The sequence below is a fragment of the Podarcis filfolensis genome (assembly GCF_964270895.1).
Source record: "Podarcis filfolensis genome assembly, chromosome: 1".
Lineage (NCBI taxonomy): Eukaryota > Metazoa > Chordata > Lepidosauria > Squamata > Lacertidae > Podarcis > Podarcis filfolensis.
In genome coordinates this window covers 8,679,374-8,707,033 of record NC_139604.1, presented here as the reverse complement: position 1 = coordinate 8,707,033, position 27,660 = coordinate 8,679,374, and the positions used below count along the sequence as shown (strand labels likewise).

Here is a 27,660-nt window from a genome sequence, read left to right as displayed (position 1 = left end):
TGTGGTAAAATTAGGTGTCTTGGCTTATCTTCAGGTCGGCTTATACTCAAGTATATACAGTGGTGCCTCGCAAGACGAAATTAATTCGTTCCGCGAGTCTTTTCGTCTTGCGCCGTTTTTCGTCTTGCGAAGCACGGTCCGTTGCAACTGCACCTCTTCAAGCGGCTTTAAGAAAAAAGGAAACAAACTCGCAAGACGTTTTCGTCTTGCGAAGCAAGCCCATAGGGAAAATCGTCTTGCGAAGCAACTCAAAAAACGAAAAACCCTTTCGTCTTGCGCGTTTTTCGTCTTGCGAGGCACTACTGTACGGTAGTTCAATTTCTGTTATGAAAATCTCCTCCTTTTCAGTATTTGAGACAATAATTGACCACGTGGCAATTTAATCAAGTTTAAGGAGAACACTTTGGATGCCCCCAGAGTCGCTTGGTTAAATGAAACTTCACTGTATTTACTCACAGGTTAAATAAATTCAACATAAGTGTAAGAAGGTAAACAGAGTGCATACACAGAGAGAGAGAGCCTTAAGGGCGTGAGGAAATCTTAATATATGCCTTGATAAACAAATATTTAAAAATAACAAAGTTGTGGATCAGTTGAGACAAGTAAGTCATAAAAGCAAAAAAAAAAAAAGCATGTCAGTCTCGCATAGATATATGTGTTTTTATGTCCCTGTGTTTTTATGTTTGTACATATTTTATGGGCTAATAGCCGTAAATAAATAAATAAATAAAAATAGAACCCTGAACGCTAAAGATGAAAATGGCGAAGAATATACCATATTTTTTCACTCTATAAGACGCACCAGACCATAATACGCACCTAGTTTTTGGAGGAGGAAAACAAGAAAAAAAAATCTGAATCTCAGAAGCCAGCAGTGAAAGCAGCGATCCCTCTCGCTGTTCTGGCTTCTGGGATAGCTGGGCAGCCTGCATTCGCTCCATAACACACACACACATTTCCCCTTACTTTTTAGGAGCGGGAAAGTGAGTCTTATAGAGCAAAAAATACAGTATATGGTATGGAAGATTTAACCAAGTGAAACTACAAAATGTAATTAAAACACTGAAGTTTCAGCACTTCAGCAAACGGGGGGGGGGGGGGAGAGAAAATTAGCACCTTTAAGTGGAGAGGGAAACAGTTGTGTTTTAAAGCATTTATATAATTGTAACTCAAGGCAATTAGTTTATATCAATTGTATACAATTTCAAACGTTTCGTAAGCCTTTCCCTTTTTTTAAATGTGGAACCAGATTAGCACTTTCAATTAGGTTAGAAAGGTAAGATTCTTATTAACCTCTTCCTGAGTACGTTAAAAACGACAACAACACATGACTACACTAATTTAGTATCACTTAAGTGGAGCCAGAGAGATACTTCTCTTCCTTCCCCAATCTCTGAAGCCTGGAGAGGGAGGAAAGATGCTGTCAATGAGGGGGGGAAAACCCACAACTGAACCTACATGCAATTAAATTCATCAGTTTTCAAGTACTGCCAGGTTAAGAATCGTTTAAAGAAATAAATATATTCTTTTTAATTTTTTTAACAACATATTAGATAATTAAAGAGGGTACACTGGAAGACGGAATGCACAAATCTTGCCATATTTCCAGAGTTTCTCCAGTGAAATGACTGATTGATTGATCTATTCAGCCCCGTGAAGACCACTGCTGTAAGCAAGGCATTGTTCAAAACCCTGGCAGGAACCCCATGTCTTTTTCCGATGCAGACGTACTACATCTCCCATTATCTCTTGCTACTGACCATGCTGACCGATGGGAGTTATAGTCCAATATCTAGGGGACCAAAGGTTTCCTATCACTTTTATTTTTTAATTGTAACTTGGAACAAGACACGAAATCCCTGTTTTTATTAAGTGATCAAATGTTCTCCCCTCTTTTTATTTTTGCTTTTTTCGAAGACGACAAATAAAAACTGCTCGCACGTCTGAAACATGCAGGGAACCACTTAAAGACAACGTTTTCTCATATTTGTAACCTGCTTTTCTATTAAAAATAGTGAGAGCAGCCCACAACTCCATAAAGCTGATAAAAATTGCACCAGTTAAAATAATTAAAATAACAGCAATCTTAAAGGCAGCCAGACTAAGCCAGCGAACAACCTCAGAAGGATAACTTGTACTCACTCAGTAGTCCCAACACAGTTTAAAACATATCCCCAAAAGGTTTGCTGGAATAAATGCGTTTTCACTTCCCACTGAACAGCAAGCAAAGAGGGAGCCAGACAGAACTCCTTGGGGTCTCTCAATTTGGCAATCATTTAGCAAATTACATCTACCTTTCAAGCTGCTGAATACCTTTGTTGCAGGCCTCCAGTGTGTATATCACACTGGGACCACTACAGAAAATGGCAAATTCACGTTCCTGTATGTGCTCTGAAAGATTTGGGTTTGCTCCTTCAAGTTTACTTTCCCACACAGTTAAAAGTAACACAAGTCACATTACACTGGTGCCTTGGTTCTCAAACGCCTTGGGACTCAAACAACTTGGAACCACAACACTGCCAAACCGGAAGTAAGTGCTCCGGTATGCGAACTTTTTTCGGAAGCCGAACGTGCTCCATTCGGAGTGTTACACTGACAATTTGAGTGGCACACTTCTGTTTGGAGTGTTATGCTGAGGTCTGTCTGTTTTTGCTTTTTATTTTGCGGGGGTTTTGGCTCTTTTTGTGTGTGTGTGACTGTGTGGAACCCAGTTCAGCTACTGATTGATTGTGTGACTGCAGTACATTGTTTATTGCTTTCATTTTATGAGTCAATGGTCTCGTTAGATAGTAAAATTCATGTTAAATTGCTGTTTGGGAGATTGTTATTAAAAGTCTGGAATGGAGTAACCCATTTTGCATTACTTTGTATGGGAAAGCATGCCTTGGTTTTGGAACACTTTGGTTTTGGAGCGGACTTCCAGAACAGACTAAGTTTGAGAACCAAGGTACCACTGTATTCTAGCTCTCGGGTCTACCAAGTGAGGTTGTAACAAAGCAGCTTGTTTATGCAAACCGAAAAGTAAAGCATCATGTGCTTTATATACAAATCTTGCATCAATTTGTTGGGCTGCAGCAGGAAGGAGTATTTGGAGAAAATTGCATCCTTTCTTCCTCCAACAGGAGCATCCAGGAGCTAGAGTTCTCTTCACTGGAATTCTACATTCAATCCCTCAATTTATTTTCTCAAGAATCAGTTGTTTTCAATATGCTGCTTCATATTATCTGTTGCAATATTTCATTTCGTTTCTACTTTGTGATGGGAAGAAGCTACATAACTTGAAATACAACTTTCAAGGCTGTACATCTATGAGAAAATAAGATGCATGGGATTTGCTTCTAGAGTAACATGTATAAGTTTCTCTGACTAGAAAGATATATATATTATAGTGTGGCTACTCTTTCAAACCTGTGTGCACAAGCATGCATTCAACTGCTAAGATTTTAACATTTGAGATTTATTCTTGTACAAGCTGGGGGATGAAACAAAGAGAACCTTATCAGACTGAAATAAATACACCAAAAGGCTATTTCTCCTTTTGTGCTTGGCAAGATTCATGTTCAACATTATTTGTAGACCCATTTCATTCTTTTCAGCTATAAACAAGACTGCTCCTGAGTTTTGAATGATAAGAAATGCCCTTATTTCTTTATTCCATTTGTCCAAACGTGACGCACAACAAGGAAGACTACAAACTTCAATTGAATGTTGGCTCTATTTCTGAACCTGCAGAATCAACATGAAAGACTAAAAGAAAAAGCCTTCTCCGTTTTCAAATTAAGATGATGTTATTTAGAACCATAACCATCTTTTTAAACAAGTCACAGAATCGTAGAATTGGAGAGTTGCAAGGGACACCCATGATCATCTAATCTACACCCCTGCAATGCAGGAATCTCAGCCAATGCATCCATGACAAATGGCCATCCAAGATCTGCTTAAAAACCTCCAAGGAAGGAAAATCCACAAGCTCACGAGGGAGACTGTTGCACGGTTGAACAGCTCTTACTGTCAAAAGGTTTTTCCAAATGTTTAGTCGGACTCTCCTTTCTTGCAACTTGAAGCCATTGCCTCAGTCCTACCCTCCAGAGCAGGAGAAAACAAGCTTGTTCCCTCTTCCATGTGACAGCCCTTGAGATATTTGAAGATGGCTACCATATCTCCTCTCAGTCTCCTCTTTTCCAGGCTAAACATGCTCAGCTCCATCAAGCACTCCTCGTAAGCCTTAGATTCCAGGCCCTTGAGCATCTTGGGTTGCCCTCCTCTGCACATGTTCCAGCATGTCAACATCCTTCTTAAATTGTGGTGCCCAGAACTGGACACAGTATTCCAAGTGTGGTCTGACTAAGGCAGAATAGCGTGGTACTATTACTTCCCTTGATCTGGATGCTATACTTCTGTTAATGCAGCCTAGAATAAAGGTAAAGGTAAAGGGACCCCTGGCCATTAGGTCCAGCCGTGGCCGACTTTGGGGTTGCGGCGCTCATCTCGCTTTATTGGCCGAGGGAACCGGCGTACAGCTTCTGGATCATGTGGCCAGCATGACTAAGCCGCTTCTGGCGAACCTGAGCGGCGCACAGAAACGCCATTTACCTTCCCGCTGGAGTGGTACCTATTTATCTACTGGCACATTGATGTGCTTTCACTAGTTTTGAATAGCATTGCTTTTTTTGGGTTGCTACTGTTTCGCACTGTTGACTCATATTAAGCCTGTGATCTATTGTAGTAATGTTGTGTTCCTAGCATCGTCCATTAGCCCCAGCTAGCATTTCCAGTGGCCAGGAATGATGGGAGTTGAAATGGATTATATCTCTTCCAGTCAGTGAAAAACTCAGCCCAGCCACTACCACAATTTTACAGGCTAAGGATGTTGCGTGTCTAGACCCCTCGTGAAGAATAAAGCACACCAGGACACAGATGCAGACCAACTCGAGCTCCCCCAGATGGTCCCAATGGGGTCGTGTCAAGGTCCTAGCCCCGCCCCGGGCTTCGGACAAGATCCACACCCCCGGATTCCTTTAATGGAATACCCTTAAGCTTGGAGGGGCAGGTGATGGCCACACCTCCCCTCCCCATCATCAGGTCAAACAATGCCTAACCACAAAACCTTACAAAGTTGTGACGATTGCTACGAGGTAGGTGAAAACCAAATGGCCCCATGCCAATTTTGCCAAGTGGAAAAATTCCTACCAGGCCCCTCAACGGCGACCAACCGAGGTCCATAGCAAGGCCAATGAAGAAAAACCTGTAAAATAGAGAGGGAGAGAGTTTGAAGAAGTGAGCCAAGAGGAAGCCCTCTGGCTCGCGCTTCAGCTTAATTGGTCCTGGCCACGCCCGCCACCAACCAGCGGATTGGCTGGCTGGTCAATGACGCAGCCAGGATCCCCTGGGCAACACGGGACTTTGTCCCCCGCCCCCAGAGGAGAGTGGGTGGCATGCGGTCCACCACAACTCCTCCCCACAGAACAACTCTGGTCCTAAAGCAGTTGCCATATACCTATTGGTCGTAATTGGGCATCTTCTATGGCTTGCAGGTGATTGTTCGAGTTGTATAGCTTTTAACAGCCTGCTTATTTGGAATAACAATGCTTGCTGCTGCTCTTGATGTTGCTTTCCTACAGCTGTATTTGTTAATGTGCGTTAATGATGTTTTGCAACTGATGTTTTACATTGTTGCTTTGCGGTATGATGTTGCGGTTTGCCTTTAGCTCTTTTTATGAGGAATGGCAGGGTGATGATGTTAAATAAAAATAAACACCATGCAGAACTTAAATTGGATGGCAAGAGACCTGCCAAAAGTATGCATGCTTTATTTGAAGAGGGGCACAATGTTACCGCCCTAATTATCATGCATGTGGATGCTACTAAAATATGTCGTTGTGAACATGAGCTGACACCCTTTCTACAACCAAATTATAAATGAGTAGGAGACCCAAAAATGTCAATTTCTTTTGAGTCGTTAAATTTCACACTCCCCCCCTTGCTTTCTTTCTTTCTTTCCTTATTTTTCCACCCAGTTCCTTATTTCACATTGTTTCCTTGCCCTGGGCAAATGGCTTTCCTTAAATATTTGTCTTTTCGCTCTGTTATTTTACTAACCCTAGTGTATCATTGTGACATAGATCTTCAAAGTGACAAAGAGAATGAGATGTTACAGTAGTATTTTAAATTTAACAAAACAGCACTCCTACCTTTCTCTTCTTGGCTTATACAAGAATCCGAAGAGAGTTAAATTTGCACATGTAACATTGCATTCCGTTTTAATTTAGCTGAAGTAACTGGGATACAGGAATTCCCCCTTTGAGTGGAAGACGCTCCCGCTCATGCAAGCCCCCACCCTCCAATTTCTGCCCGGTCTGCCCCCCCCCCCCCCCGTTGCATTCCTGTGCCATTCCGAAAGGTCCTTCCACCTGCAGAAACTACTTTCGAGGGGGTGTGCTGGGTTGCACCTCGAGAGTGGAGGCACGAAAGCCATGGTACCCAAAAAGAGCCCTGCTCCCTCTTTCTTGCATCCTACCCTTTAGCAACGTTGTAACCCTGAAAACCATTTTAGGCCTTGTTCCTTCCAACGGGTGAACTCTAGCCCAACGGTTGCCATTAATTTGATTTGAACTGATTTTATAATGAACTGATTTTAGCATGTTGTATTATTTTACTGTTGTCAGCCGCTCTGAGCCTGGCTTCGGCTGGGGAGGGCGGGATATAAATAAAATTTTATTGTTGTTGTTGTTTAGTCGTGTCCAACTCTTCGTGACCCCATGGACCAGAGCACGCCAGGCACTCCTGTCTTCCACTGCCTCCCGCAGTTTGGTCAAACTCATGCTGGTAGCTTTGAGAACACTGTCCAATCATCTCGTCCTCTGTTGTCCCCTTCTTCTTGTGCCCTCAATCTTTCCTAACATCAGGGTCTTTTCCTGGGAGTCCTCCCTTGGGACCAGTTTACCATTGAAGTCACCTTACCTTACCCTTTGATAAGTGGAATTACAGGTGCTACGGGGTCAGCAGACTTTTTCAGCAGGGGGCCAGTCCACTGTCCCTCAGACCTTGTGGGGGGCCAGACTATATTTTTGGGGAAAATAATGAACGAATTCCTATGCCCCACAATTAACCCAGAGATGCATTTTAAATAAAAGGACACATTCTACTCATGTAAAAACAAGCTGATTCCTGGACCATCTGTGGGCAAGATTTAGAGGGCGATTGGGCCAGATCTGGCCCCCGGGCTTAGTTTGCCTATCCATGTGCTACATAATATCCATTCTGCATTTGGAAGAAATCAATATTTTGATGTGGAAGCACCCACAGTTTGGAACATCCTGCCTATTGGCAAAGGACAGATCATGAAGCTGAGGCTCCAATACTTTGGCCACCTCATGAGAAGAGAAGACTCCCTGGAAAAGACCCTGGCAGTGGAAGACAGGAGTGCCTGGCGTGCCCTGGTCCATGGGGTCACGAAGAGTCGGACACGACTAAACAACTAAACAACAACAACAGCCTATTGACATCAGGCAGGTCCCTGCACTGTGCTCTTTTCAGTGCTTGCTAAAAACATTTTCCATCTTCCACGATGGATGCTATTGTGGAAATTCCCCATGTTCTCTTAAGGTTTCTATTGATCCCGTATCTTCAGGCAGGTATCTATTGCATTATTATGTTTCTTGTAGCTTTCTCTGTTGTTGTTGTTGTTTTAAAAAAAACTTTTTATTTATGTATAAGCAAAAGCTATTACAAAGAAAATATAAGAAGAAAAACAGACAGCCTGACAGCTGTTCCATGATCAAATAATCAAGCATTTCTGGTAGTTCTCACCAACATACACTATTGTAATCTTGAATTGAAGACACAGTGCTCTTTCCCACTAATATCCCAATATAAATCAAACTTGGCAAAGCTGTGGCAGGAATTATCATGGGAGAATATCCCTGTTTGGTTGTTTTATTTCAAAGCCCCGAACTATGTTTTCTAATTGTCATAGATCTAAAGTATTTACTTTGTTCTATAAGCCATTGAGATGTCCACTGTAAAACACCTGCTTTGTAAAACCAAGATACAGTGGTATCTCAGGTTAGGTACTTAATTCATTCCGGAGGTCCGTACTTAACCTGAAACTGTTCTTAACCTGAAGCACCACTTTAGCTGATGGGGCCTCCAGCTACTGCCGTGCCGCTGGAGCCCAATTTCTGTTCTCATCCCGAAGCAAAGTTCTTAACCTGAAGCACTATTTCTGGGTTAGCAGAGTCTGTAACCTGAAGCGTATGTAACCTGAAGCGTATGTAACCTGAGGTACCACTGTATTGTTGACAGTATATTTTCATTATCATTGACCATTGCTGCTTTAGATATAGTACTTCTGTCTATCGCTGCACCACCATGTGATAAAAAAAAAATCAGCTGCTAATTTTACTACTTGTAGTCTTGTATGTTTTTCTTTCTTTTCCAGAATATTATCTGGGCCATCTTCTTTATTTTGCTGTATTTGTTTTCTCCCAATGCAGGATGCATAGATATGATGATTTGTTATTTAGAAGGTACTCTATTTCTTATCACACAAACACATATTGTGTGGTCCAGTTCTTTTCAGATGGGGGTTTCTACATAGTAGTTTCTTATTTCAGCTTGATGAACAGTGACCTCTTCAGCTCCCCCCCACACACTTTTGTTTTCTTTTCTGTAATAAATCTGATTTCATTTACAATGCTTCCCCAGTCTACTCTGTTTGTACATGTGCTTGCCTTCGATGACCTTTCCTCTGTGCTTGTGGCATTTCCCTGCCCCCCCTTTATATTCTGCTTTCTGGGTATTAGCCACCTCAATTCCCTCAGTTATCCACCGTCTATTGTATCAAAGTGCTATACGATATTTATCTTTACCGTCCGTACGGGCAACACAGATCCCACTGTCATTTCTAGAAGCCTCCTCTCCCATCTCCCACCCCCCAATTTGTTTTCCCCACATACCTTTGTAATTTTGCCTCAAACTGTTCTTATCTACTTGAAGACTTGAACGTGAATATGTTCCCATTATTACCTTTACTCTGTGTTCATGCCATGTTAAAACAAAACAAAACAAAACATCAGAACAACATTGCTTATGCTTTGGTGGCCTGCTTATAGATTCCTCCTACCTGTTCAGAACTATTTATTTGTAGAATGATTCTTTCTGTTTACCTTTTGGGTACCGTAAGATGAACGCTTTACATTTGTTCTTCACGTATTTTTCTCTGTTTTACAATATACCTTGAGATACCTCTTAGGACAGCTTTTGATCTGCACTTCTTGCCAGTTCAAGGTGCCAGTTTTTATATTTTAAAATACGGGAGGGGGGGACTGTCTGTGGACAAACGTTGGCTCCTTTGGCCAGTAAAGTGAGATGAGCGCCGCAACCCCAGAGTCATTCGCGACTGGACTTAACCGCAGACAGTTTTTCCAGGTCATGTGGCCAGCATGTCTAAGCCACTTTTGGCGAAACCAGAGCAGCGCACGGAAACGCCGTTTACCTTCCTGCTGGAGTGGTACCTATTTATCTACTTGCACTTTGACGTGCTTTCGAACTGCTAGGTTGGCAGGAGCAGGGACCGAGCAACGGGAGCTCACCCCGTCGCCCGGATTCAAACTGCCGACCTTCCGATTGGCAAGCCCAAGGTTCATTGGTTTGCACCACAGTGCCATCCGTGCTGTTAAGTTACTTGTAGGATAATACTTTTTTTAAAAAAAGTAATAAAATACTATCACATTCTATTCTAGACAGTCCATCCTAACATTTGCAGATGAATCAGAAATGGGGTGGGGGTTACTGCTGCTGGGGGCTGTCAGGCGAGAAAATCCTCATGTCATCATGCACATAGAGTTCTTTGGATCCAAGTCGTAATTAGTTGTGTTTCCATGAGGGGACCCCCTTCTCGTTATAAAAGTTTCATAAAGTAACATTTCATTTTGCAGTTGATTGCTGTGTACGACGAGCAAGAGTCCGTCTCCAAGTCTGAGGACACCAGTGTTAGTTTGACAAATGGAAACAGCCCTGATGCTTTCGAGACAGATGTACCTGCCCAGCTGGCTGCATTTCAGCCAATCAGAGGAGAGATTGAAGTGACACCCTCCGCTTTGAGACTAGGTATGTGTGTATGCATTTTTAGATTGATAATTATCTTGGCTGAGAGGTATGCTCTGTTTCTGCAGTTCTGCGGGTGCATTTGTCGTCTTCTGGGTTTGCACACACTGATAAAAACATACTTGGAAGAAGAAACATCTCCTATTCTTATCAGCCTGCCAACTTGCTAACGTCATTGGCTAATGCATTATTCCAAATTCCGTATCTTTTACAGATGAAACAACAAAAGAGAGGGCTTTTTTCTTTTTTATACTGATGCCACAGCTGTGATATGCTATTCCAAGGGAGTTGTGCATCTAGCACCAACTTTGTTGTCTTCTAGGCATTCTAAACTCAAAGATTTTCAGGGCTGTGTGCTTTTATCTGTTGGCTAGTTTACATGTGTAAAAGGGACGCGGGTGGCGCTGTGGGTTAAACCACAGAGCCTAGGACTTGCTGATGAGAAGGTCGGCGGTTCGAATCCCCACGACGGGGTGAGCTCCCGTTGCTCGGTCCCTGCTCCTGCCAACCTAGCAGTTCGAAAGCACGTCAAAGTGCAAGTAGATAAATAGGTACTGCTCCGGCGGGAAGGTAAACAGCATTTCCGTGCGCTGCTCTGGTTCGCCAGAAGCGGCTTAGTCATGCTGGCCACATGACCCGGAAGCCGTACGCCGGCTCCCTCGGCCAATAAAGCGAGATGAGCGCCGCAACCCCAGAGTCGGCCACGACTGGACCTAATGGTCAGGGGTCCCTTTACCTTTACCTAGTTTACATGTGTACTTGTTTTGGGTTTTTTAAACCGCCTTGTAATAATTGATTTATGTTTTAAATAACTAAATAAAATGCTATAATATTTTAATAACAATACCATGCATAATATATGCGAATCATGCCAACTGGACATATTTTCTGTAATTTCTCTTACAGTATACATGATTTATTCCACTGTTTCTGTTGTTTGGGGAGAAAGCACGAGAGCTAAATGCAAGGCACTGTGGTTTCTTTAGTTAGCAAATCTCCTGGCTTCTGAAATCTCAGCATGCTAGGGGGGCCACTAGGTGGCGCATCGGAAGATGGCTGACAATAACATCTCTCCGACCCACACAAGGTAATTTGGAGGCTATGATGGGGGTAATTAGCCTCCTTAACCCCCCCCAGAATGGTGGGGGGGACGGCCCTTGCCTGCTGTGCCCTATACCACCCCCGAATTTGTGGGGGTGGGGGCACTAGGCACAAAGCCCTCCTGTGGGATTCCGGTACTCCTGGACGCCGTCCCTGATTCGCGCCGCTAGTTGCAAGCATCTTCAAAAGAAACAATTTGGACGAGATAAATTGCACATGCTTCAAGGAAAAAGGGGAGTAAAGACTGCTGACAGAAGTGATCTCTGATAACAAGACAAGAATAAAATATGAGAAGACACGTCAAGATACGGTATGACTGAGGGGGGGGGAACCTGCCTTCCTTTTTCTTATGTGATTTAACAAGAATCCCCTCCCCTAATGAGTCAGAAACTAAGGACTTAAGCTGTGGATTTAAGGCTGTGTGGAGATAAACTTTCGAACCAAAGCAATGTTTCAAGATGAAGCTGGAAAGCTAAGAGTTTTGGAATGACGCAGTTAAAAATGCCGTCGCCATTTTGTGAGGCATTTTTGGAGCTCTTGGGTCTGGGAGGAGAAAGAGAGAAATAGAGTTGTTTACATATTGTGGATCAACTCCTCGGTGGGACTTAAGAGCGACAAATGCCAAATTCATGATGGAAAGAGCGATGCTATCTACGAAGGAGATATATGGAAACCATCTGGACTTAGTGGAGGAACGGGAAATCCACACAGGATTATTATTTTGCTTAGCGGCTTAAGGAGACTAACAGAAGAGATCGTAAAGGAAAAATAGAAATTATATGAACAAGATACGATGTGGAATGGGACTGATTTGGACATTAACGCAGTAATAAGAAGATGATTTGAATCCCCCTTTGGATCTTGAAGTATGGGTTCCCCCAACAAAATTTAAAAATTTGGCTTTGTAATTTGGAATTATGTGATGTGATTTAATTTGATGTGATTGGCCAGTTAATAAAAATTATTTAAAAAATAAATAAAGATGGCATTCTTAAGAAGCTGAACTACATAGCCAATTCCAGAATCTGGGGATGTTTTTGTAATTCTACGTGATTGTGGAATAATAGTACATAGGAATATATGTATTCCTTGGATGCTGATGACATGAAGAAAATTCTGTAGCGCTGACTGACTAGTACCTGTCAAGTTGCTAAAACAGCAAAAGTCCTTGGCATAAGGTGCCAATAAAACTCTAGAACATCACCATCATCATCAGCCACCCATCTCACAGTGTTGCCCCAGCCACTCTGGGCGGCTTCCAACAAATTAATAATAATAAAATAAAACGAATGAAGAAATTTTGCCTAAGGAAGCAATAATGTAGACCTTGTCCCCATATTTTAGTATGGTGTTTGTGTTTGTGTGTGTGTGAAGACCAAGGAAGTATTATTTCATACAATAGCTTTCTAGACTCTGGGGCTGTTTAATGCAAATAATTTCCACTCCCCCTTAGTGGCACTTTATGCTTATGGGTCTGAGCCGTAAATTAATTATTTTTTAACATTCATCATTGCCTATTATGTTTATTTCTGTATGTTTCCTTTGTCCTTGACTTTATGTATTCCATTTGTACCTGTCAGCATAAATAGTGTGGGTCAAGGATACAGCTTCTGTCTGCAAAATATTAGTGGTACACCAGTGTATTAAAGATAAACTGTAGCTGCTGTGTGACAGACTGCTTTTTGATACGAGTTGCCACATGATTTTATTGTCTCTTAGCTGGAAAGATGGAAGCAAACTTAGGAAAATAAACAATATATATGTTGCTATGTTATTGTTTCAGCTACTCATTGGCATTGTTAAGTTATTTTCCCCCTAGTGCATATTAATACTTACTAGGCTGAGAACTGTAGAACATGGGGAATCAAAGTGTCATAGAAGTTTTTTAAGCTTGAATTCCCATTTGGTAGGAGGTCAGCCATTGTAAATAAACAGGAAGTGGATCTTGAAAGTGTGCACCCTTGTTTTGTCTTTTAGGGAATATTTATTATTCAGTATTTCTTGCAAACACACTCCATGCACAGGGACACTACAGTGCCATTTAGTTGACCTTGTCACTGACCACTTTTTTCTCCCTCTCCTTCTATTCCTCCTTACAAGTTCTGGAGTCAGAACTCGAGACGATAACTCTCAAGTGTTCATTCTTATTTGTAAAAGCATGTAGGAAAGTGAGCAGAGCATATTTGTGATAGTGAGAAAGATCAAACTGACATGTAAGAAATGGTAAATTCTGGAGAGGATCCCAGAGATATATGCTGGTCTACAGCTCATGAGTCTTGTGCAGGTATAGGGTGGAATATAAATTCAATTGATAATAATGATGATGATGATGATGATGATGATGATGATGATATGTGTGTGCTAGGGGCACCTTGGAAGATGGCCGACAATGCCATCTCTCCGGCTCACACGAGGTAATTAAGAGGCTGATGATAGGAGTAAATTAACTTCCCGAATTCTTCCCAGGGGATGGGAAGATGCTGCCTCATCCACAGTTGTCAATAAATCACCCCTGAGTTCGAAAGAAGGAGGGGGTGGGGACACTGGACGGAAAGCCCTCGAGTGAGTTTCTGGATCTCCCGGACGCTACTTCTGAGTGCGACCCTAGTTGCATTGCTTAAGATAAAATAATTGGAGAAAAGTAAATGCACATGTTTCGAGCGAAGGAAAGGGTGTACTGACTGCTAATTAAATCCACCACAGATAATAATATGTGTGTGTAATAGGCAAAAAGGGAAACCTGTGTGTGTATATAAAGACTGGAATTTCACAAGGCAGCTCCCAGTGTTGCATAAAGTTCTGGGAAGTTCTATAGTTTGAAAGGGACCTTGCCTTACTGGTAGAGATCATCTTTTCTGAGTATGTAGCTCTTTTTGTTGTGCGTTGCTTTTACCAAAAGTGTCCTTGTGATTCTAGTCAATGGAGTACATAATAGGTCCCTGGCATCTCAACAGAAGAATATAGTTGGGAAATTCCTGAAATCACAGATGAAACAGTCCTCTTTGTTGTGTCACCCAAAACTGGACTTGTGGGTTGTTGTTGTTTTTCCAAAGAGACAAAAATGCCAAATATCCTAAATGTCTATGCCTTAGAACTGTTGGCTATGGAACTTGTTGTTGTTTAGACGTTTAGTCGTGTCCGACTCTTCATGACCCCATGGACCAGAGCACGCCAGGCACTCCTGTCTTCCACTGCCTCCCGCAGTTTGGTCAAACTCATGCTGGTAGCTTCGAGAACACTGCCCAACCATCTCGTCCTCTGTCGTCCCCTTCTCCTTGTGCCCTCCATCTTTCCCAACATCAGGGTCTTCTCGTCTCATGAGGTGGCCAAAGTACTTCAGCCTCAGCTTCAGGATCTGTCCTTCCAGTGAGCACTCAGGGCTGATTTCCTTTAGAATGGAAAGGTTTGATCTTCTTGCAGTCCATGGGACTCCCAAGAGTCTCCTCCAGCACCAGAATTCAAAAGCAACAATTCTTCAGTGATCAGCCTTCTTTATGGTCTAGCTCTCACTTCCATTCATCACTACTGGGAAAACCATAGCTTTAACTATATGGACCTTTTTTGGCAAGGTGATGTCTCTGCTTTTTAAGATGCTGTCTAGGTTTGTCATTGCTTTTCTCCCAAGAAGCAGGCGTCTTTTAATTTTGTGACTGCTGTCACCATCTGCAGTGATCTTGGAGCCCAAGAAAGTAAAATCTCTCACTGCCTCCATTTCTTCCCCTTCTATTTGCCAAGAGGTGATGGGCCCAGTGGCCATGATCTTCGTTTTTTTGATGTTGAGCTTCAGACTATATTTTGTGCTCTCCTCTTTCACCCTCATTAATTTCTACTCACTTTCTGCCATCAAAGTCGCGTCATCTGCATATCTGAGGTTGTTGATATTTCTTCCGGCAATCTTAATACCAGTTTGGGATTCATCCAGTCCAGCCTTTCACATGATGAATTCTGCATATAAGTTAAATAAGCAGGGAGACAATATACAGCCTTGTCGTACTCCTTTCCCAATTAACTTTCCCATGGAACTAGCCAGAGGTAATTCCTAGACTTAGGTTTCTATCCAACTAAATTATAGAATGCAAGGAAAGGCTTTTGTATGTGCAGAGGAACTTCCCTTTTCTATCTTGCCCCTGTGTTTCCTCTGCTCTGGAGGACTGGGGAAAACTAACTGGGAACAACAACTGCAGTGTGGAAAGTGGGCAACACAGTAGTATTCAATTTCAAAAGGCAAAACTCCTCAAGAGTGAGAAGAATATTTAGAATATTGTTGAAAGGGAGAGTCAAGAGGGTCAAATCTCTCCCCAAGATGCTTGGAAGCTTTTTAAAACCATGATGATAGAAGCTTAGCTGGAATGTGTATCACAGATTAGGAACAGAACCACTAAATCCAAGACGATGCCAGCATGATTAATGAACAGAGAAGAAAGCTATAAAAGGCAAGAAGGTTTACTTTTGGAAATTGAGGGAGACGAAAGAGGAGCACAAACTCTGTTGAAACCAATGTAAGTTGACAGGAAAATAAAGAAGAAAAAAGAATTTGAGGAACATATTGCTAAAAACATTAAGGATAACAATAAAAAAATACTTTTAATACTTGAGAAGCAGGAGGCTAGGGAGACTGCAGAGAAATTAAATGATTTAGTTCTGTCTGTCTTCACTGCAGAAGATATAGGGCAGATTCCTGCTCCTGAACTGACTTTTTCGGGAAATGTGTTTGAAGACTTGAATCAAACAGAAGTGAAAAGTGATGAGGTTTTAGGTTCTGTTGAGAAATAAAAATGAGCAAGTCACTGGGCCCAGATGACACCTACCCGAGAGTTTATGAAGAAAATGACTCAATATGAAACTATTTTCTAAAGAAGAAGAAGAAGCAAACTTTCCATAAAAACGACCTCCATTGCACAGGATTGGAAAACAGTCAATGTCACACTGATTTTCCAAAGGAGACCCAAAGCTAATCCAGGTAATCACATGCCAGTTAGCTAATGTGAGGTGAAAAACATTATTTGCTGGTGGAGAGCAGAAATCGGTGAAAATTTTTAAAGAATAGAGGAGCAAGATTTCAGAAGAAGAATCAACATGTCTTGTACGCCAGCCTTGGGGAATTCCTTGAGACCTGGCTGTCATGGCATAAGACTGGTTCCCCTTACAGACTGGAAACTGAGGCTACAGAGAGGAGGAGTAAGCAGAAAGTTTTAACAATGGAGATGGGTGGGACCCCCCAATGTTTAGCATTGGGACTGGCGCCATTTCACTTGTTCACTTCCCTACATACTTTTAAAATGTGAATGGTAATAGCAGTCATGATATGCTGGGCTCAGGACATTGGTCATAACATACTTATGAGTGAATGGGAAAGGCTATGGAAAGAGGACATTAGATTTACCACCTGCTACAACCTTAGAGAGAATGTTTTAAAGATGCAATACAGATGGTACCTAACCCCGGCCAAGTTGGCCAAAATGTATAAGAAAATCACAGACAGGTGCTGGAGGTGTAAAGAGGGGAATGGTACCTTCATACATATGTGGTGGGAGTGTAAGAAGTTAAGAGAATTCTGGGATGTCATCTATAACGAAATAAAAAAAATATGTTTAAACTCTCACCAAAAAACCGGAAGCCTTCCTACTCGGTATCATGTTTGCAGAAATTAAGAAAATTTGTAGACCCTTATTTATGTATGCCACCACAGCAGCAAGAATCTTGATAGCCAAAAACTGGAAAAGCAATATTATCCCCACCAAACCTATTAAGAAAAATGATTGAATATCTACATCTTGCAGAATTAACAGGGAGAATAAGAGGAAAGACTATTCAAAAAGTTAACAACGAATGGTCAACTTTTAAAGAATATCTCAAAAACTATATGGACAACGCAAGTCTCCTGGCAGATATGGATTAATTCTTGAAAATAGAGGAAAGGTATGATAAAATCTGGTTAGATAAATACAAAAGAAAAGTAGAATAACAAATACGAAATGCGTACAGAGTTAAGTTTCGTAACAAGGTACAAAGAGAAGAGTTGGAAGTCTATTATGTGTAGTGTACATGTAGGATATGTCGGTATGTGAGGTATGTATTATATGTAATGTATGGAATGTATTTGTTAAGTTTTTTGTTACTTGAAGTACAATAAATAAAATGTGAATAGAAAGATAGTGTTGGAAGTTCAGTAACTGGCCAAACCCATGCCAATTCATCAGGGAGTAAAGAGGCTACAGAGCATGTCTGGCGCTGAAGCTGCTTTTAGATGACTCCAACTACAAATATGGAGGCTGCTGAGGAGGCCAGACACCATCTTGGCTGCGAGTCCTGGAAGACCTGGCTCCCTCCTTGTTGGCCTTTTCCAACCTGGTGTAGGAGGTCAGAGCCCTGACCGACTCCAGCTACAAAAGCTGCTGAATAGGCTCTTGGGCTGTGGTATTGTTTAGGGTATTTTGTTGAGGTTTGTTGTTATCGATGCTAAATTTTGTATTTTTATTTTCTGATCTTATTGTGATTTATGTGGAAGTTGTTTCAATGTGGTTGTGTGCTTTTTGATCTGTTCTATTTATTATGTTCATAATTATGTAAACCTTGTCATGTAAGCCGCCTTGACCATGTTTTTATCTAATGAAAGATGGCATAGAGATAAATGATGATGATGGAGGTACTCTAAGGCATTCACAAGGCCTAGCTGCTTCTGTTACTAAAATTCACAGAACTAAAAAACTCTGGCTACTAGAAAGTCCAGATGTTCAATGAATGCATGCAAATAGATTCAATGACTTTCCCCTTCATTACTCAGTATCTTTGTCTTGATGGTGTGGTAAAAAGCTTACTTGGTTCTGAAAATCTGACTGACCAATTTCTAGCTATCATATCTCTCTGTTAATAAATATTCTGCTATTGTTTACGTCTCTCAACGCCATCCTGCACCCCCACGATTAACAGTTTAAATCCATAATGCAAATGAAAATTGTCTTGTCCTATTTCTGCATGACTGGAATACAATCTGACTTGCTAAATTATGGGTGAACTGACCCTGCTTAGGATACTTTTTTAAAAAAAAAAAACCCCACACAAAGTGTTGGAGAGTGGTTTTAATTAGAATAGATATGTGGCTAGTCATATCACAGATACAGAAGAGAGAAAAGTGTGATTGGAATAGAATATCTACATATTAGTCTGCTCTATGTAGCTTTCTTGATTAAGTACTATAATCCAGAGGTTTTGCATACACATGCACAACATATATTTACTTTGGGAACTTTCCTTACGGCAGTTCCACACTAAATGAAGGGCACTTGCTGCTTGTACATCAGTTACAGCAATGGCCCCCATGCCCAACACTTGAAGTGTGGTTGCCATAACCGTATGAACATGCAGCTGAGACAAGATGAAGACTTTGAGCACAATATATTTGTGATGATTACTTTTAAAATGGTTAAGTATGCCTATGTGTAAAGGTAAAGGTAAAGTGACCCCTGACCATTAGGTCCAGTCGTGACCGACTCTGGGGTTGCGGCGCTCATCTCGCTTTATTGGCTGAGGGAGCCGGCATACAGCTTCCGGGTCATGTGGTCAGCATGACTAAGCCACTTCTGGCGAACCAGAGCAGCGCACGGAAACGCCGTTTACCTTCCCGCCAGAGCGGTACCTATTTATCTACTTGCACTTTCGAACTGCTAGGTTGGCAGGAGCAGGGACTGAGCAATGGGAGCTCACCCCGTCATGGGGATTCGAACCGCCAACCTTCTGATCGGCAAGTCCTACGCTCTGTGGTTTAACCCACAGCGCCACCCACATCCCTGGCTATGTGTAGTTAAAGATATACCTCTAATGGGTGCTCACTTTTGCTTCTTTCGTTTCCCCTGCTGCCATCTCTGCACCCCTTTGAGCCTGATCCTGTCTCCAATCTCCGCTGCTAAAACTGTCTACAGCGGTACCTCGAGTTACAAACGCCTCAGGTTACAAACGCTTCGGGTTACAAACACCCTCAGCAGTGGTAGATGGTGAACCCTTTGTGTATCTCTTTTGGTAAAGTATTGCACTTGGGCAAAAAAAAATGAGAGGCACAAATACAAGATGGGTGACACCTGGCTTGAGAGCACTACATGTGAAAAGGATCTGGGAGTCTTGGTTGACCACAAACTTGACATGAGCCAACAGTGTGACGTGGCAGCTAAAAAGGCCAATGCAATTCTGGGCTGCATCAATAGGAGTATAGCATCTAGATCAAGGGAAGTAATAGTGCCACTGTATTCTGCTCTGGTCAGACCTCACCTGGAGTACTGTGTCCAGTTCTGGGAACCACAGTTCAAGAAGGACACTGACAAACTGGAACGTGTCCAGAGGAGGGCAACCAAAATGGTCAAAGGCCTGGAAACGATGCCTTATGAGGAACGGCTAAGGGAGCTGGGCATGTTTAGCCTGGAGAAGAGGAGGTTAAGGGGTGATATGACAGCCATGTTCAAATATATAAAAGGATGTCACATAGAGGAGGGAGAAAGGTTGTTTTCTGCTGCTCCAGAGAAGCGGACACGGAGCAATGGATCCAAACTACAAGAAAGAAGATTCCACCTAAACATTAGGAAGAACTTCCTGACAGTAAGAGCTGTTCGACAGTGGAATTTGCTGCCAAGGAGTGTGGTGGAGTCTCCTTCTTTGGAGGTCTTTAAGCAGAGGCTTGACAACCATATGTCAGGAGTGCTCTGATGGTGTTTCCTGCTTGGCAGGGGGTTGGACTCGATGGCCCTTGTGGTCTCTTCCAACTCTATGATTCTATGATTCTATGGTGCACCGGGGACCACTGTTGCAGTTTCAGGCTCCCCATCACTTTAGGGGCCAAAGGGAGGAATTGCTGAGATCTTTCTGTCAGGGCAAGCATTTGGAATGATCGCCCCTTCCTTCACACATAGTTTTTTTTTGTCTGATGAGATAAATTCTTGGCCTAATTTTTTATTAATTAGCACTTTTCTGTGCAGCCTAGTCACATGTGTTTCCTGCAAACAAATTATGTCCAATTGTTCCTTTTTTAATAAATGAAAAACCTTCCTCCTTTTTTCCGGGGAGTTTAGACCGTTGGTATTCCAACTTAGTAGTTGCAGAGACATGTTGAGATGATGTTATTTTCCTCCTGTTGCTCCCCGAAGTGGCGTGTCTTTCTTAGGATCTTTCAGTTCCCCAGGTGCAGGTATTAGACTTGATGATCCCGGTCCTGGATCGCTTGGCTCTTCAATCCCTTTCTGAAGGTCTTCTCCGTAGTCGTTCAAAAATTTGTCTTTATCTTCCACCGATTTAATTTTGACTTTTTTCCCTCTGAAGGTAAAGGAAATCCCTTGGGGGAATTCCCATCTGAAGATAATCCTATTGCTTCTCAAAAGTTGCACCAGATCACCGTAATTCCCTCTGAGCTCCAACAAATGCTTAGGAATATCCTTATAAATTTCCAACCTTGATTCTTGGATCTCTAAAGGCGTCTTGAAGTGCGCACTCAGGATTTTGTCTCTTTCCTCCCTCGTTCTGAGGGAGATTAGACAGTCTCTCGACTTAATCTTCCTCCCTCCCTTTCCCAGTCTGAATGCGCTTACAATTTTAAAGTCCTTTTCTTCTTCCAAGGGCCAAAATTGTGTAAATTCCTTCGTGAGGTACTCAGTTAGATTTTCATTATCGATTTCCGGTACAGATCTGATTCTTAAATTATTTTCCTTATTTTTCAGTTCGATCATAGACAGCAGTGCCTGGTGTTCTCCTATTTGTTTGCACATAGGTTTGATTTCTCCCTGAACTTCTTCAACTTTCTGCTTTGCCTCTTCAGCGATTTTACGGTTTACAGTAGTATCTTCCACCAACTTTCCAATAGTTTGTGCATTTAAGTTTACTTGTTGAGTCAAGTTGTTAATGCTTGCAGTGTTTTGGTCTAACTTATCTGACTGGTCAGTGACTTGTTTACTTAAACCTTCCAACTTTTCAAATATTTTATTTAGCACTGAAGTAAAGTCCCCACCTGAGGCCATTCCTTCCGGCCTAGGTTGTTCTATATCTTCCACTTGTGCCACAGAAATTGTGGGGACAGATGATCTGCGCAGCTGAGAAGTTAAAGTAGTTTGCAGTGTTTTTGCTTTGGCTGATCTTGTCCTTCCGCTCATACCCCTTCTTATCTATGCGTCAAGGTCGGTCTCACAGTCTGTCTTTCTCATGGAAATCCCCAAATCAACAGATGGAAAATTCCCCCAGTAGGTTGCCAAACTAAATTATTCCACTAGAGGGATACTGTAATCAGGAAGGCTCAAAGATGTCGCAGTTCATAAAAGTTAAAAGTTCCCTCTAGACGTTAAACAATATCCAATTTGTAAAAGACCTTCAGACTCCTCTTAAATCCCTTAAATTTCCACAGAGTTACTCTTTAGCAAAGATGGGTTGTCTCAGCAAAGTGCGAGATATTAAGTAACAGTTCCAAAGTAGCCTTCAAATTCCAAACCCTGGCAGCTCGGTAACCAGGGATTCAATGTTCTCCAGTCCCAAAGTTCAAAAGAATCGGCTGGAAAAAGCTGATTTTTCACCCCTCCTCCCCTCAATAAAATTGAGAGGGAGTCTTCAAAACTTGATGTAAGAGTTTGCAACTTATTTGTCCCAAAGTCCGGGGCTTGGGTTTTTTAAGAGTCTTTGCTTTGTTCTTGAAACAAAACCCGGGAGACGGACTTCCTGGTTGCGTCTCCCGCTTGTGTGCCAAATTCTTAAATTTATCTTCATAAAGCAAATAAAGTCCCCCACTTACGGGTTGAAGTTTATAGCCGAATAGTTCCCAGGAAAAGGGTCAGCGCTCACCGGCAGCAGCTTAGCGGCATCACTCCGCAAAAAGAGCGATCGACTCACAACGCCGCGCCACCCCCGACACGATCCGGAGCTCCTTACGGGGTCCCTTCACGTAGCAGAGGAGCGCTACAGGCGCCCGCTGAGTCCCACGACCACAGGCTATCCCCACCTGTGGGTTTCTGACAGGGGTCTCCGCTTTGCCGTAGCGGACGACCCGTTTCTGTGGAGCTTCCCCTTCACGAGTGGAAGGAGACCGCCATTACCGTTCGCGCCGCCCCCGGAAGTCTCTCGACTAATGGGTTTCTAACTTTCTTTCTAATTTTGCATTTTATTTTAATAGTTATTGCTATAAAATCCAAATCCTAAATAAACTCCTTCTTAGTCCTTTTTCGCAATAATTCATATAATTCTCCTCACAAAACTTCTTGCAACCCTACAAACGATGTCAATTGATTACAATTGTCTTTCGATTATATCATAAATTTCTTCCAATCTTTCAGGAAAGTCTGGTCTTGCTGGTTCTGAATTTTCCCAGTTAATTTCACCAACTTGGCAAAGTCCATCAGTTTCATCTGCCACTCTTCTTTTGTTGGTAGTTCTTCTTGCTTCCATCGCTAGGCTAAAATAATATAAAATGAACTTGTATTGATTTTTACAGTAGGGAGCTGCCCCTGTTTCAAAGCCTGAAGGGAAGGTTGATGGCAGATTTTTCTCCTGTTGGGATAGGAAGTATTTCACCTTGCCAATGGTGATTCATATTAACAATAAGGTTGGACCGTTGTGTTTTGTAATTTGGGCTCATACTTTTTAAATGCATTTTACATATCTTAGTATAGTTGTCATTTATGTGACACTCCTTGGCTTCCATACACATTAGTAGGGTCTTATTTAGTCATTTTTAAGCTGTATCTTGTTAATTATCACCCCTCTTCTGCTTATTTTTAACTGTTGCTCATATGTCTAACCCCACTTGGAAGTTTATCTGATTGTTGTATTTCTTTAAATATTCACCAAAGCATTCCCACTCTTTTTTCAAAATCCGACTCATCCTGATTTCTTCTCTTTGCAGTCAACATTGCTAGCTCCGTGTATTCTGTTAGCTTATTCTGCCAGTCTACTTTTGCTGGACTATTTTTGTTTTTCTACCTTTGGGCATAAATTATTCTGGCCGCTGTTGTTGCGTAGAGGAAAAATCTAAGTACTTTCTTGGGGATTTTCCCCCTTTTGTTTGAGATTTATATCAGGTGGTAAACTTTTCTGTTTTAGAAACATATTGTATGAAAGTTTCAAACAGCAAGGACCTCTTGGAATAATAGAAAAAGCGTATTTTAATGAATATGTAAATAAAAAAAAGTAAGATTTTAACAGGGTTGGTTTAAGATTTTGCCAAAGATGTTTCCATTCTCGAAATAACACAACTGAAATTGGAAGAAAGGTTTTTATATTCACTGCTTTTTTTCTGGGGGTACGCAGGGGTACGCATACCCGTAAGGATTTTGTGAATCTAAGTTTGGCCTCATTCAGGGGCTGTATTTCAATATGAGTAGGAAAATGAGAGTAGGCCTAAATATTTTATTTTATTTTTTAGAAAAAAAGCACTGTTTATGCTTTTTTTGGAAAGAGAATCAGGCCATTGCTTTAACATTAATGCTGCAAAGTGTTTTATGATTTTCCCCAAAATGAACATGATTCAGTCGACACATGCACTGCCTTCTCTTCCCAAGTATAAATCTAGTGGGTTGTATTAATTGCTAGACTTACTCAGAGTAGAAAAGGGACACGGGTGGCACTGTGGGTTAAACCACAGGGCATAGGACTTGCTGATCAGAAGGTCGGTGGTTCGAATCAACAGGGTGAGCTCCCATTGCTTGGTCCCTGCTCCTGCCCACCTAGCCATTCAAAAGCACATCAAAGTGCAAGTAGATAAATAGGTACCATTCTGGCGGGAAGGTAAACGGCATTTCCATGCGCTTCTCTGGTTCACCAGAAGCGGCTTGGTCATGCTGGCTACATGACCCGGAAGCCGTACGACGGCTCCCTCGGCCAATAAAGCAAGATGAGCGCCGCAACCCCAGAGTCGGTCACAACTGGACCTAATGGTCAGGGGTACTGTTACCTTTACTCAGAGTAGAACCATTGAAATAAATATCAATAACAACAACAACAACAAAACCCAACCGAACATCCTAAACAATATCACAGACCGAAAGCTGTTCAGCAGTTTTTGTAGATGGAGTCAGTCAGGGCTTTTGTATTTGGAGTCATATAAAAGCAGCTTCAGCACCAGACATGCTCTGTAGCTGCCTCGCCTCCTGTTGTAGATTGGCAGGAACCATCTCCCTGTGCTTTAGCGCTGTTAAAACATCAGGCATGGGTTTGGCCAGCTAATTTCAGTGGGTCTGTTTGTAAGTAGAACTTAGTTGGATGAAGAAGAAGAGAAGAGTTTGGATTTGATATCCCGCTTTATCACTACCCTAAGGAGTCTCAAAGCGGCTAACATTCTCCTTTCCCTTCCTCCCCCACAACAAACACTCTGTGAGGTGAGTGAGGCTGAGAGACTTCAGAGAAGTGCGACTGGCCCAAGGTCGCCCAGCAGCTGCACGTGGAGGAGCGGGGAATCAAACCCAGTTCACCAGATTACGAGTCCACTGCTCTGAACCACTACACCACGAGTTGTTCCAGCTGATTGGTCTAGTTGTCCTTGAGCCTACGCATTGGCTCTCCGACTTGGCTTCATAACGCAATGTGACATAATGAGTGCTGAATAATTAAAACACAAGCTGAAAAAGAAAATCAGGCTGCATAGAAAGCAGGATTTATTCTGGCAATTAAAAAAAAAAGTTTGTCAAGTGTTTAGTACTTGGCATTGAAGGGGTAATTAGAGCTGGCATCAACCCCAGTTCCTCCATTAGAAAAGGAAGCTCAAGCGCTACATTGCATTCCTTGGTCTCCACCACGCTAAACTTTTTAGCATCATTTCTTACTAATAGGGAAGAGTCTCAAGAGGCAGAAGGCGTGCCTGCAAGTTGGAAAACTTAGGGGGAAATAATAAAATGCAATGGTTTGGCCAAAATCTGCTCCTTGGTATAAGAACTCAGTTTCCTTTTTCATCCACACCCAGCCAATACAATATTTAGCCTACAAAATATACTGTAGAGCAGTGCTTCCCAATTGGTGGTTCATGTAACTCACCCAGGGTGTGATGGCCTGGGAATCGGATTCAGAAGCTGAACCTGAGGAATCCCAGCCTGCACAGGAGTCCCCGCCTCCAGGGCCGGCTGAGCTGGGGCTGGGGCTTGAACCTGAAGGGCCCTCACCTGTGCCGGATCCTCAGGTGCAGGCACCAGCTGAGTCTGCTCTGGCCCCTGAGGTGATGGAGGACCCATTGCCTGCAGGTGCTCCACTCTCAGCCCCGTCAGAGGAAGCTGAGGTTGCCTCTGGGTCCAGTAACCCTCCAGCCTCTGCTGAGCTGCAGAGGCTCAGGGCAGAGAGGTGGAGGGAACTAAGTTCCCGCAGGAGGAGTGCTCGCCTCCCAGCCAGGAGAGGCGAGTCACCTGTGGACCGGGGCCGCCCTATGCCTCAGAGGAGATAAAGGCCAGCTCACCCAGTCCCAGGTTGCGGGAGCAACATTGTTGGTAACCTGTTCCTGCCTGCACCCTGTCCTGCTCTTCTGCCAGAGTTCCTGACCTCCCCCGACTCCCTGCCTTGGACCCTGCTTCAGTCTTGATGGACAGCCCCCATACCACACCCTCGACCTCGGACTGGACTCAGACCACACCGCACGGTAACCCCCCGGGACCAGCACACAGGGGCTCCGTGGCGCGTTCCCGTCAACTGTCTGGGGCACCCTTCTTTGCGGGAGCATGATGTTGCTTGGGTCACGTGACTCACACTGGAAGACATGTGGCACAGTTTTGCCCTGGGACACGTTGGAGGGCATAGCGGCACCGTTCACATAGCAAAAACTACCATAAATATATCAACACTTTCTAAAGTAGGGGGGTCCATAGCTTGGCTTTTGAAAAACAGGAGGTCTGTAGTACTTAGCTAATTGGAAACTGCTGTCATAGAGGAAAGGGATAGAATTTGCTTGGTCAACCTGCCATTGGCATCCAAACGACACATGTAAAACAAAGAAAATGAGTAGGACTAGGGACAAAATCATTTTCTTATAAGAGTGTGGAGTAAACTTTAACTTAGGCTGCAATCCTATACCCACCTAACCTGGAAGTAAGCACCATCGAATTTGATGGGTCTTAGTTCTGTGTAGATATGGACTACTGCAATGCACTTTACGTGGGGCTACCTTTGAAGGTGGCTCGGAAACTGCAGTTAATCCAGAATGCGGCATCTAGACTGGTGACTGGGATTGGCCACCGAGACCATATAACACTGGTCCCGAAAGGCCTGCATTGGCTCCCAGTACGTTTCTGAGCACAATTCAAAGTGTTGGTGCTGACCTTGAAAGCCCTAAACAGCCTCGGCCCAGTATACCTGAAGGAGCGTCTCCACCCCCACCGTTCAGCCCGGACACTGAGGTCCAGCTCTGAGGGCCTTCTGGTGGTTCCCTTACTGTGAGAAATGAGGCTACAGGGAACTTAGCAGAGGGCCTTCTTGGTAGTGGTGCCTGCCCTGTGGAACACCCTCCCATCAGATGTCGAGGCAATAAGCAACTTATCTTACTTTTAAAAGACATCTGAAGGCAGCCCTGTTTAGGGAAGTTTTTAATGTTTAATGCTGTATTGTGTTTTTAATATTCTGTTGGGAGCCGCCCAGAGTGACTGGCGAAACCCAGCCAGATGGGTGGGGTATAAATAATATAGTAGTAGTAGTAGTATAAGATTGCACTGGCTGTTACATGCCACAATAGGCAAGTATTGCTGCTCATTTGTTGCCAGTTACATCTTCACCGGTGTGAGCAGAAGAAGCAAGCCTGAAAGCCACATTTAAGCTTGTGTTTCCATTACATCAGGGACGCGGGTGGCGCTGTGGGTTAAACCACACAGCCTAGGACTTGCTGATCAGAAGGTTGGTGGTTTGAATCCCCCGTGACCTGCCAACCTAGCAGTTCGAAAGCACGTCAGAGTGCAAGTAGATAAATAGGTACCGCTCTGGGGGGAAGGTAAACGGTGTTTCCGTGCGCTGCTATGGTTCACCATAAGCGGCTTAGTCACGCTGGTCACACATGCTGGTAAAGCAAGATGAGCGCCGCAACGCCAGAGTCGGCCACGACTGGACCTAATGGCCAGGGGTCCCTTTACCTTTACCTTCCATTACATCCAAAACAAGGTGTGTGGTTTGTTGATCCATAAGAAGCTGTGATCTATAAGCCAACAACAAACCATGGTTTAAGGCTCACTGGCACTTGTGGCTTGTTAGGGGGCAACAAACCGCAGTCAAGGGTTCAGGTGTAATGGAAAGCCAAGATTAATTGCGTTATCTTGGTTTGTTTCTCCCACTCTAGGAGAATGAAGTGGAAGCGATTGGGCAATGCACACTATCTTGCTGATTGATCTCAGTGAACCAATGACAGGGCAGAAACCAACTGGAATTTGGAACCTCTGTATTGATGATCAAACATTTTTTATCAGCGAGCCGATCTGAATGCATTTTCTTAAGAGTATATTTCAAACACACACACTTGCACACATAAACCTG

At 43.0% G+C, this 27,660-nt stretch overlaps 1 protein-coding gene across 2 annotated transcripts in view; it reads left to right on the top strand.

Moving 5' to 3' along the window:
- PARD3B (par-3 family cell polarity regulator beta) overlaps positions 1–27,660 on the top strand; it is a 624,466-nt gene that overhangs the window by 118,691 nt on the left and 478,115 nt on the right. For both annotated transcript variants that reach the window (XM_083626664.1, XM_083626663.1), the window contains exon 3: positions 9,939–10,110. In XM_083626664.1, coding sequence (XP_083482790.1) covers positions 9,939–10,110 — 172 coding nt within the window. The remainder of the gene's footprint in view (positions 1–9,938; positions 10,111–27,660) is intronic.